Below are 13,042 nucleotides of genomic sequence, written 5' to 3' on the forward strand. Positions count from 1 at the left end.
CAATGCACAAATATTGTTGTGTGCGTAGATAATCGGGTTGCCAGATACGTGACTGGTGCCCAATCAATGGGGAAAAATTAGTTGCTGTGGTCTTGTAATTTATTATTATTGTATAGTAAGTGCTGATTTTTCAATCACCAGCGGGGCTAAAATGGTCACATTTAGCAATTCCTCTCAATCAATCCAGCAAATGAATTGTCAAAACTGTCAAACTGACAAATGTCAAATCAGTACAAAAATACAGAAATGAATTGCATGCAGAGTTGCATTTTGCGATTTTAGAAAAATGTATCATATTATGATTCATATCATGATTCTTCAAAGCGACCATTTTAGCCCCGCTGATAAACTTTACCATTGGAATAAAGTCATGCATGCGATAAAATAACAACGTTGTTTAGGTCAACGAAATATAATGGGTACAATATTGATGAGAAAACAATACAAAAACAATGGTAGGAAGTTTAACGAAAGTTAAGAATGAGTCATAAAAAAGCAAATGTTAAATTTGTTTTCTCATTTGTTACTGTATTGTGTACTTACATAAAATATAAACCTGTATTTAAGATTTTTATTATAATATGATACTCATAATTCATTTTTATTAATACACAATCATGATCCAGGAACTTTGAAAACTTTTTGTTCCGTTGGCGGGATTCGAACCAGCTACCCTAGCTAGAGATTTTAATGCGCTCATCCACTCAGCCACTATGTAAATATAAAAAAATAAGATATAATAAATAAATAAATAAGATCACAATCTCAGAAAAATTTGGGAATTTTTAGTTTATGGTAATTGGCAACACTGAACATCAAGCGGTACTCCGATCCGAATTTTCAGGTTTATATTATTTTTCTGTGTTTATGACGATTTATATAATACTAGCTGTTGCCCGCGACTTCGTCCGCGTGGACTTCAGTTTAAAGCGCGCGATGTCAACAAAATTGGTGTCAAAAGCTTTTATAAAAAAAACCCCGGTACCCCTTAAATCAATACAGCTGTGCAGTGTGCAAACAATAAGTACTTCATTTTTGTATGTTAAACTTTATATATTATGCCAAATTTTAAAGCTTATTTAGCCCCCCAATTACACAACTTTACCCATAAACTATTTATCATTGATAGGTTTAGCCCCAATTTCACCAACGTCTGTTAGTGTTACAGCTTGTTAAAATATCCTGTCTTCTCTTTCATTCATATGAAAAACAAAACAGCTAACGTGATACTAATTCGAGCATTAACTTTAACAGTCGTTGGTGAAATTTGGTCTTAAGGTTACGTCACTGCACAGATAAAGTACTGAGTTATTTAATACCGTAGAATAGATATAACAATCGAAAAAAATCGAGACTTAAATGTAAGATGATACCACCTCTTATAGAAAGACTTTTGAGCAAGCGTCAGCGCGATGTAGAAGACGCACGGCGCCATCTATTATGAATTTTTTTAACAAATTTACGACCCTTACTTCCCTTTTTTCCAGTAAAAAAGTAGCCTATGTCCTTTCTCAGGCTTTAGACTATCAGTATACAAAATTTCATTACAATCGGTTCGGTAGTTTTGGCGTTTGGCGTGAAAGCGAGACTGACAGACAGACAGACAGACAGAGATACTTTCGCATTCATAATATTAGTACAGATTATGTGCATACTGCACAGCTGTTTTTGGGTATTTTGATTAATTAAGGGCCGCGCTACACCGGAATGGCAGCGGCGAGGCGAGCACTTTCAGCGCTGCCATTCCGGTGTAGCGCGGCCCTAAGAGGGGTACCACTTACCAGGGTTTTAAAAAGTTTTTAAATTTGACACAAATTTTGTTGACACCGCGCGCTATAAACTAAAGTCCACGCGGACGAAGTCGCGGGCAACAGCTAGTTATGAATAAAAACAATAATATATAATAAAGTAGGTATGATTAGTTCTGTTATAATAATGAAGTAAAAATTAAAGCGCCATCTGTTTTCATATATTAGAATTAAAATGTTGATTGCATTGATATATTTTCTGGATGGAATATAGGCCAACACAACACACTCGAACTCCTTAGAAATGCAGTAGGAGTTCTATAAGATAAGATAGATTGATTATTATTATAGCAAGTGATAATATTATTAAACATAATATTCTAACGTATTAAAAACTATAAACAAAAACATAATACCTAACTAATAAGTATGATTAGTTCTATGTTCCAACGAAGTAAAAAAAAGCGCCATCTGTTGAATCGTATTAGAACTAAAATGTTCATTGCATCGCGTCGATATATTTCTGGATTTTTTATAATATTATACATAAAATATATTTAAGATTTTTGAAATTTTATTTTAATACACATCCAAGACCCAGGAACATTGAAAACTTTTTGTTCCGCCTGCGGGACTCGAACCCAGGACCCCCGGGATGAGCGCTGGCCACGCGCAATGCGAAGTAATTTTCATCGATATTTTCATGGAAATAAGATATTTTCCCACATCAAAATGTAGCCTATGTCCTTTCTCAGACTCTAGAATAACTGTGTACAAAATTTCATTGCAATCGGTTCAGTAGTTTTGGCGTGAAAGCGAGACAGACAGACAGACAGACAGACAGACAGACAGACAGACAGAGATACTTTCGCATTTATAATATTAGTATAGATTTACTGATAGTATGTGATGCCAGTACCTTTCTTGTTTCTTGTAGTGTTATTATTGCATAGTCTTACTACGCAAACTGGCATTTTGCTACGGACGTAACTTAAAATTTCGAAAATTATCGACACATCTACCTCACCCGAAGCTTGCGGCGCGACTGGCGCGGTTACGCCAGACGCCTTATCAGGCGTATGATTTGTTGCCGCATTTTTCAAGTACCTACTCCGACGTTGTTGTAACGCGAGCGCGAGACCAATCATTCATCTAAGACTGAATAGTTAAATGCTGTTTTCATTAAAAATTTCATTTTAAAATTTCATTAGGAAGATTTTAGTATTTTTAGTATGAGAAATAGGGTAGTTGAGAAAACTATGACTTGACAGTGTAGCGCCATCTAGTGTTGGTCGTCTAAACTTTGACGTGGTGTTAGCTCCTCACCACCAGGTAGAGGGCGAGAGGTATGAGCGCGTGCAGCGGCAGGTTGGTTGAGGCGCTGTTGCAGGCGTCCGCGTCGTTGCAGCTCTGCAGGCAGCCGTGCACGTACCTGACACAAAGGACAGATGTTGCAACTTGCAATGCATGATGCAAAAAGGTGATGGTCAAACTATAATACAGAATAGACATTAGATACGATAAAGATTGGGATTTTGATTGGGTACCAACGCGGTAGGTACTAAAAGCAGTCGACAGTCTAAGGAATTAGAAGGTCTTAGGACATCAATATTTTTTATGTTTTTTCTAAATATCGGTCCGATATCGAATATCGTATACTTACTTACTTAATACTATGATACATCACTTAGAACATTTTGCAAAATATTTCTTTCTTAATAACCATGACGTTCTTTTTGAGGATCAAGGCTGTAAAACCCAAATATTGGTGGATGAAACCATGTTAATTACAGCACTTTGATGCGGAACCTTCAAAAGAGCGCGTATTCCTCTTAAAAGGCTGCTCTTAAAAACCTGCAGCTCTTCTGATGTTGCGAGTGTCCATGAGCTACGTCTATCAGGTGACCCGTTTGCTCGTTTGCCCCCCTCATTTTATAAAAAAAAAGAAACCAACCTGTCGTTGTAGTAGAAGCGGCCGCAGTGCGACATGCGGATGATCTCCGTGTCGGTGGTCGCCGTGCCCGAGTCCAGCCCGCAACCGCGCACCGTGATCGACTCCCCAGTGTCGTCTGTACAGAAAACTAGGCGTTACATCCATTAGCATTTGGGTCATTTTAGTATGCGTATTTTAGTATGTGAATTTTAAAATGGAATTCGAAGACCACCACACATGTTGATTCGCTTGTGCAGGAAAAATCAGAACCCGAATACCTACTCGATTTGGTCATGGACAATTTTAGTTTCAGAATCGAACCCAACGACCTCTCACATCCAAATGAGTTTACGCACCGTGATCGACTTGCCAGTTGCCAGTGTCGTCTGAACAGAGCCATAAAGGCTTTAAAACCAGAATCCAATTAATGCTTAACGGCCGTTCCCAATATTTGATCTATCTCTGGTTTTGCCCTACTAGAGATAGGAATAGCTCACAATTGACATAAATTATATGTCTCTAATGTCTAATCTGAGCTATTCCTATCCCTAGTAGGGCAAAACCAGAGATAGATCAAATATTGGGAACGGCCGTAAGTTGGTATGCTCAATGAAGATTTCAATGTCAAATTCAACGACACCTTTCATAATATTTAAATTGGTAGGTAGGCGACTAGGCGTAGGCGGTAGGACCTACTATCAGAGTAGACTACTATGTACTATGTAGTATGTAGGTACCCTATACCTAAAATTGAGCAGTTTGAAATGACACACCAAAGCTAGCTCTCCGCGCGCTAGCGTAGGCTTTAGAAGTTAGATTCTGTGGATCTGGTAAGCCGTAAGCGCAAAGGTAAAAGTAATCGGTATTCCCTGCAACATTCCTTCAAATTTCTTGAAGCTCGCGCGTGGAGTACTTACTTATAACTAGAGTTTGCCCAATGGTCGAAATTCGACCTTACTTGCAACGACATTAGGACTACTACCTATATTTTGTAAAAAATATTTACTACATCATAGTTTTTTTCAATTCTTGTCTCTGATCTCAGACTTTTCCTAGTAGTAGTGTCGTAGTGTGTGTAACGATTTATTTGTTAAAAATATATATGATAAAGGCATTATTTTAAAATAATATTAGCTCGATGCACTCATTCACCATATAAACTATAACTGTGCGAAATTTCATGCACCTACGTTTCCCCATTTTTCGTAAAAAGGGTTACAAAGTTTTTCTCTCACGTATTAATATATAGATTCATTAATCGTTAGGTATACAATAGCAATATACTACGGCACTCGAGTAAAATGAGTTGGCGTCAGACGTCAGTTTTATTATAACTGTTGAAATGTCTGAATGACGAATTGATGGCCAATTCGTAGAAATAGGTGTAAGCATAAACCTATAATATATATTAAGTCTATGGGTGTACGTCCTCAGTCCTCACTTCTCAGTAGGTAACTGGCGTCATAGTTTTGTTTACCTATCAGAAATAGCTTCATCTGATTGATTTTGACTGGTGAGTTGTGAGTGTTGAGACTGGCAATTTTAGCAGCGTTTTCCATACATTTATAGACGCACGCGGCTGTCACAAATAGCCTAAATAGCCTTGATTTTAGTAGCAGCCCCAGGTTAACTGACATTAAGGAAAGGCATTTAAAATTGAAATAATATCCTTTTTGAGATTACGGCCGCGCCATTCGAACCCATGATGGCGCGGCCGTAATCTCAAAACGTATAAATTAAGTACTTAAATATTTATTTTTTTTGGCATGGAAAGAGTCTTAATTTGTCTAATGTCTGTTATTATGGGGAGATACTACACTGTCTTTAGCTACAGTCTTTAGCTTATGCAGCGGCACAGGGGCGTCTTTCCCTTAGGTGCAGGGTGTGCGTTGCACACGGGCGCCGCGGTCCTAGGGGCGCCGAACGCGGCGTAGAAGTCGGAACTCGGCGCGCGCCCGCGTTGGTCGGCCGCCGCGCTTTATTGACCAACGTAAAAACTAAAAAGAACTCCAGTTTGAATACATTTTGTGAAGCATCCAGAGCTCTTCTTATATTTGTCGAATTACAGCAAAAAGCGCGCCTCAAGCGGCTCGGCTTTTGCAACATAAATAGAAACTTTATTTTTCAACGTGAAATGATTCTTAAAACACATAAATAAAGATTATATTTGTCGTCAAAATAGGCGCCAAAATTAGAGCCTCGTGACTCACGTCAGGCTGGATTTATATGCGTCCTCGCGTAAGCGCGGTTTCGCCGGTAAAACAACAAGATCACAAACAAAATATGTACTCTTGACGGCGCCCTTGCGGTCGCACCGGGCACCGTGCAGCCTACGCCCTCCGTACCTCCTTCTCATTGGATCTGCGTATTAATTTGCTTCCCGCTCTCTTTATGCAGCCTCCGTTTGCAACATAACAGTTTCGCAGAGGGTATAAGCTACTGCCTCCCAATAAGTAGTAAGGTCCAATACAAGGACGGCGCAAAACTCAGCCCGTTGCTCAGCCCTAGCATACCGTTCAATGAGCGTATGCTGCGCTGTATCGTCTTTCTCAGGCTGTGGTGGCACCTAGGCGATGGTTTCCTCCTGTCCGTATGGTCCAGGTGATGAGCGAAGGTAAGGGCGCCCCTTGAACGTGCAATTCACTGTTGTAGTATCGACCGGATCGCTTTCACAGTTCGGCGGCCGGCAATTGGGGACGCCATCTGGTTTTGCCAGGTGCGTCTTGTAATAACATGCGTCATCGGGCTGCCAGGTCTGGTAGCACCCGCTCTCCTCGCTTTTTAAACTCGGCTGTGTGTTGATACACCCTCCGACAACACGCGAGCCTCCAGATCTCATGGAGGGGACCCTTTCAGCGCCAACGCCACTTCACCAGCTAACGGTTCGATAGCAGCGTAGTATGCTGCGGGCTTCTGAGCAGCTGTCTATTCCTGGCGCCTTTGTGTTCCACCCAAACAGAACTTCAAGACCGCTGTATAAAGCTGTCTCGTCTGCAGGTGGGCCTGGACCTGGCCTGGCCTGGACCACAGACTTTGGCAGAAGGGAATTCAGGGCCATAGCCATCTTCTTCAGTTTTAGTGCCAATCGACGAAAATGAGGGGTATTAAAGATCCATGCAGAATCAAGGACCAAACCCAAGAACTGCATTTCAGCGCCAATCGGCACACTTTCCTCCACATCTCTGCGATGCGCGATGATGCTTCCGCGGGGGCGGTGCTTCCGGGGCCCATATAAAAGCATTTCCTACGTCTTTTCGACTGCGACTCGCAGCCTTAACGCTTCTATAAGCGCCACAACCTGAGACTCACCCACGCCAGGCGTATTGTCTCCTCAAACATGTCTCCGTGGGCCAGCATGTATGTGTCATCTGGATAGCAGACCAAACGTAGCCGATGCCGGCGATGTTCCACAGAAGAAGGTCAAGAGCAGACCCCTACCAGATTAGACCACCTCAAGGTCATTAGACTTTGAGGTGGTCTGGTCATAAAAAAAGGATTAACTTTTAGTCGGTTTAAGCGTCTTACGGCCTACCTCATATTTATTCTGGTCATAGACAGGTCTTAGATGGCATTCATTATATTCTCTATGCTAGAGAGTTGAAATTCTCAGATTATGTATTTCTGTTGCCTCTTAATAAAATACTCAAAACAAAATACATTAAATATTTAAGGATACCTACAATCCCATACAATAAAATATGTGATTTTTTTGGCCATTAAGCATACAAATAGCGGCTACACGTAGGCACTTAAAATATTCACAAAATACCTACTTAAATTGATTTTGACCATGTACTTTCTAGGGGGCGCTAGGGTAATATTTGCACACGGGCGCCACATGGGCTAGAGACGGCCCTGCAGCGGCAGCGCCTCCATCATCTGCAGTAAGTGTGTGTGTATGTGTGTTACTACTGACCGAAGACGCCGGCGATCTTGATGCACGAGGTGGCCGGGAAGAGGCCGTCGCGGCCCTTGCGCCCGCCCATGCACGGCGCCTCCAGCATCTGCAGCGAGTGGTTGTTGTGGAAGGGGTCGTCGCACGCCGGGAAGCGCCCGTTCATTGAAACGCACTTGAAGCAGTCTATGCTGTACGCTGTAAACGTAACTAAGGTTTGTCAGAAGTTAAAAAAATAAGGGCTCTTGCGACTTCCATAAAAAAACTGTCAAGGTTCAGGGAAAGAGGGTTTATAATACTTATTTGCTCACTGTGGCCATGTTCAGTCACCGTTTTTGCCTAAATTGATAATATTATAATATATCTACTAATGTTATCTCTTGTGTAGCAATAATGATCAATCGACGTTACTACTTTAATATATGCTACTACGAATACGATTTGTATGCAGCTGGCGCCTTCGTCCGATGGCAAGCCGTCATCAAATTAAGCAACTAAGATAATATGGCTATAACGTTTTACGTAGATACCTAATATGGATAGGTATACCCGCTATCTATCTATCTATCCAAACTCTTACCGCTATCTATCCAGGCAAAGATGCAGCAGGCAAACAGCAGTAAGCACCTGCTTTCCCTTGATTCCATCGTGCTGATCTGGAAATAAAAAATATTTAATGTTAAATACCTACACAACAATTATATTAATGAATATCTATTGTGTCTGTGATTCCCACGATCGAAGCATTAATATTAGGTATAAATCATAAAGTTAATATAGGTACCTAAGGTACTTTATTATTAACTTTATGGTATAAATATGCGAAAGCTTATCTGACAGTTAGGGATCTAGTTCTCTACATAATAAAGTTTGAACCGATTTTGATGGATATGGAAATTCTTTGAATCCCGGGACGTGGAAAAGAATATAATAGAAAATTCTTTATTTCTACAACTTAAAATTAAACTTGTACTTACTTACTTAAAAACACATTATAGGAAAACTATGTAGGTACCTATATAGTATGTACAAATAGGCGGTCTTACTGCTAACAACACTTTAATCTGCCAGACAATCTTTAGACGTAGAATTACGGACAAAAGTTCTTGCGCGATTGTGGATTTATTTGCGGGGATGAAATGGATGGAAATGGTTTGTAAGTATAAGCGCCAGGAGTCGAGGATCGAACCGAGCGAGCATAGAGCTGTGAGCATTGGTATCGCTTTACCAGCGATAGATCATAGAATAATCATTTAACTATTCCAAATCTATTCTAGTATCTAATGGTAAGATTGTTTGTTGGGGACAGTCTAAGTTGTTAGATGCGGTATTACATGGTTTATACGAACTGAGAAAACTTTGATAGTGCGATTCAGTCTGCTGGTTTCTCGTCATAAAATATAAATAAAATCTATAACGGATTTTCAGAAGTTTTTCCGAATTGTAAAAATAATTCAAAGTCACAGTACTTAGGGCAGATGCTCCGGTTTTGGCCACTGACCCCTTTTTGGCCATTTTGGACTTCCGAGCGGTGTTATTAAGGCATAGACAATAACGTTACTTTATGATGTACGGTTTTTAAAATATTGAAATATGGCAACACTTTTACCGATGACAGTGGTGATATGTCAAATTTCACTTTGACGTAATACACCATTTTTTGTAGACGGTCGTGAAATGTGGTTATTCTTAGCAAAAACAATAAGGCGAGCGGGTGAGTAATCAGTTGTAATTTTCGGAATCTTTGTTTATTTTTTGGACGTATATGTTAATATTACATAAGAAACATACTGTCTCAGTAGAAATAAAGTTATTTTACCGCCACACTTTTAAGAAGTGAGGTTATTCGTAGGTGGCCACTAATGGTACCTAAATTATAAGATTCACCATCTTTGGCCACACAGCTGGCCAAAGATGGTGCCCATAGGAACCCCAATTCTGGCCACATGTTTTTGTTATTGACTTTTTAATATGTGTTCTGATAGTTTTCGCTATTTTCAGAAAAACAAAATGTCGAGGCTTCCGAAGAAAAATAAAGTAGATGATGTGAAAAGAAAATTATTTCAATATTCTCCGCACAAAGTGACACAAGCATTGAACGCAATCAGAAAGGGGATGCCGGTTGCCACTGCTAGTAGAGACTTTAATGTACCTCGAACTACTTTGCGGCATAAACTTTCTGGAAAAGCCCCAGAAACATCTGGACATGTGGGACCCCAGGCCGTTCTTGGAAGTGACATAGAAAGAGAAATTGTCTTATGGATTAAAGATTGTGCTCGTGCTGGATTTCCAATCAATAAGGAAGGTCTATTAGATTCGGTCAAAAAAGTAGTCATAAAAGGACAACTTAAGACACCTTTTATTAATAATAGACCTTCCAGGTCTTGGTTCGACGGGTTTATGACAAGGCATCCTGACCTTATGGCGGCTCTCGACATAGGCGAACGCGTTGGCCAACGCGTCTGCAGACGCGTTGGCCCAATGTGTAGAACGGGCGTTCGCGCGTTGGCCGTAGGTATTTAGACGTTGGCCAACGCGCGAACGCCCGTTCTACACATTGGGCCAACGCGTCTGCAGACGCGTTCGCCTATGTCGAGAGCCGCCATTAGCCAAAAACATGCTGAATATATCAATAAGGCTCGTGCCTTGATAACTGAGGAAAAAATTCGGAACTGGTTTAAAGAAGTTTCATCGTTATTGGGTGAAGAAAACCTCAAAATTCTAGAAGATCCTTTGCGAGTATGGAACTGTGACGAAACTGCTTTCTTTCTGGCACCAAAAGGAAGTCTTGTCTTAGCTGAAAAAGGACAACATGTTTATGACACGTCAAAAAATAGCGACAAAGATAATATAACGACCCTTTTCACAGTTAATGCTGCTGGTCAATATGCCCCTCCGTTAACTGTGTACAAATACAAGAGAATGAGTTCTGATGTTATTGATAATGCACCAGATGGATGGGGAGTCGGAAAAACCGACAAAGGTTGGATGACTGGGGAATCATTTTATGAGTATATAGCAAATGTATTCATTCCATACCTAAAAGAAAAATCTCTTTAATTTTTAAGATGAATAATAAATAAATCTAGATTAATATGCATATATTTGTGTTTTATTTTTTGGTGGCCAAAACTGGCACGGAATGTGGCCATAAATGGAGTAAATCTGGCCACAAGTGGCACAAAGTGAAATTTTTTTTTCTTTTTCAAATTTTTCTTTACGTATTTGAATTTCTTAAAAAACATGTTTTGCAAAGCAAGAACAACATATTTTTAAATACTTTTTTTAAACAATCATGCTCTTTACAACTAAAACTATCGATTATGAAGGGATCAAAGTCGACGAATCTCTTAAAATGGCCAAAACCGGGTCATCTGCCCTATCTAATTGCTGAATAATACAATACAAATTTTCCATTAGGTACTGATGGAAACTATTACCTTGAGTCATCGCTCTCTATGCGAAGCCAGTACAGTTAAGAGCAACGACTATTTATAGACTACATTAGGGTAAACAGTTAAACTCGTTTGTTTGTTGTCCGTAATACTGTTTGATATAGTATATTACATGATATATTACACGGCGTACGGCGAAGTAAAAAAGCTCGAAAATATGTTACATAAACCAGATATTATGATGTCTACACAATTTTAATAACAGCATTAATTTTCAAGATTTGCGGCGCAACGCTGCTGGTGTGAAAATGTTTAGATAGTTAAAAGTATAGTTTTTTCGTTTCTTTAAATATTATAACGTTTGGTCTAGAATAATAATTATTAATTATTTCAGATTTTTTTATTTTTAGTTAAGTAATAATATATTCTCGTATGTTTACAGCTTATAAACAAGGTCTAATTAGTTGAGGTACTTACCGTACGAGAGTCGATAAATTAATATTGACCTCTATTAACCTTGAAGTGTTTAAATAACTCATATGTACGGTCGAAGAAAGCTGCAGTTTACAACTTTAGAACCTAGCAAGATAGATCGAAACGTGGTAAATTGGAATAACAGGGTAACTTCGTTCTCGACAGTTTCCGATACCTAATACAGAACACTGTCTACAACCGATCGTTATAAGTACAAATAAACTGTACTATCTATATATATAAAGCTCAAAGGTGACTGATTGACGTAGTGATCTATCAACGCACAGCCCAAACCACTGGACGGATTGGGCTGAAATTTGGCATGCAGGTAGATGTTATGACGTAGGCATCCGCTAAGAAAGGATTTTGATAAATTCCAACCCCAAGGGGTTCAAATAGGGGATGAAAGTTTGTAAATTATATTAATACTTCTTAACGCGAGCGAAGCCGCGGGCAAAAGCTCGTCCTTCATATAACTAAATCATAAATATACACACCGCATTATTTTACACCTGTCCTACGACTCCTGTTTACGAGCTATCAATATTCAACAATGTGTTAACTGTTAAGGCCCCTTTGCTTAATTTAATAACAAGAGCTAGGGGAAACGCATGAATATCAAACGCCTGATATAGTGGAGGTAAAACACAAAATTGTAAACATATTTTAGTATATTAAGAATATTAGAAAATAAAGTTACATTAATAAGATTTTTAAATAAAATTAAGTAATTACTCACTAATAATAATAATCTTGTTGATCGGAAAAGCTCTACCTATGGATACTAGATATTTTGTTAAAAATTTTTAAAGATAATCTACATCGATTCTTTCATTAATAAACAGATATAATAATAATAATAATAATATCTATGGACGCTTCACACCACGTCAGTCTGGCCCCGTGCTAAGTACCTAAAGGACTTGTGTTACAGGTACCAGACAACGGAAATATATTTAATACTTTATACTATACATATATTTAATATACTTAATAAGATATAAAATATTTTCCAATATTAAATTAGTTTATTTACTAAATATGTTCTAAAATTTCCTATTTATTCAGGGGTATTACATAAAACATTGTATTGTGTTACCGTAGATATACGCATTTCTCTGTGTAATCAACTCACCTTGATAATCATGTAGGCTGTTCAGGTAGCTCAGTAACTACAAGCACCAACAGTTAATCAATACACCGATCATATTAGCTTTTTATCGAAAATAATAAACAAATATTTATCTTGATCATTATTAGAAAAAATATAACTAAGTACACAAATTCACGTGAAAAATACCCACTAACGATATAAAAGTAAAAAACGTTGTAATTCTGTGTTATTCAGTAAAATCGAGCTCGGCTACACTCGGCTAGTGTGCCGCGAAAGCTCGTCTCACTGAACTTATTGACTGAAAGCTCTATATAGAGCGCGAACGGAGCTTTCATGAATGCTCCTGAAACAACGCTCAGTGTTGCCGTCCTAATATATTTTGTTTGGATTCCGTGACGATTTCAATAAACGATTATAGTTATTATTTAATAATTATTACTTGATAAAAAAAATCTTCTGATCTACAACTTTTATAAAATAATT

The 13,042-nt window shown here is 38.7% G+C and overlaps 1 protein-coding gene across 2 annotated transcripts; it reads right to left on the minus strand.

Annotated features, from left to right (window-relative positions):
• Window positions 1-2,925: 2,925 nt before the first annotated feature.
• LOC121725565 lies at window positions 2,926-12,886 on the minus strand. 2 transcript variants are annotated; one of them, XM_042112579.1, is made up of 5 exons: window positions 12,581-12,886; window positions 8,157-8,232; window positions 7,598-7,774; window positions 3,703-3,817; window positions 2,926-3,180 (listed from the first exon to the last, which is right to left on the minus strand). In XM_042112579.1, the coding sequence occupies exons 1-5, from the start codon at window positions 12,590-12,592 to the stop codon at window positions 3,063-3,065; spliced, it is 498 nt and encodes a 165-aa protein (XP_041968513.1). In that variant the 5' UTR covers window positions 12,593-12,886; the 3' UTR covers window positions 2,926-3,062. The 2 variants fall into 2 exon arrangements, with proteins under 2 accessions (XP_041968513.1, XP_041968514.1); XM_042112580.1 differs by lacking the exon at window positions 12,581-12,886 and adding an exon at window positions 11,017-11,041.
• Window positions 12,887-13,042: the final 156 nt, after the last annotated feature.

The sequence above is a fragment of the Aricia agestis genome, chromosome 3 (assembly GCF_905147365.1).
Source record: "Aricia agestis chromosome 3, ilAriAges1.1, whole genome shotgun sequence".
Taxonomy (NCBI): Eukaryota; Metazoa; Arthropoda; class Insecta; order Lepidoptera; family Lycaenidae; genus Aricia; species Aricia agestis.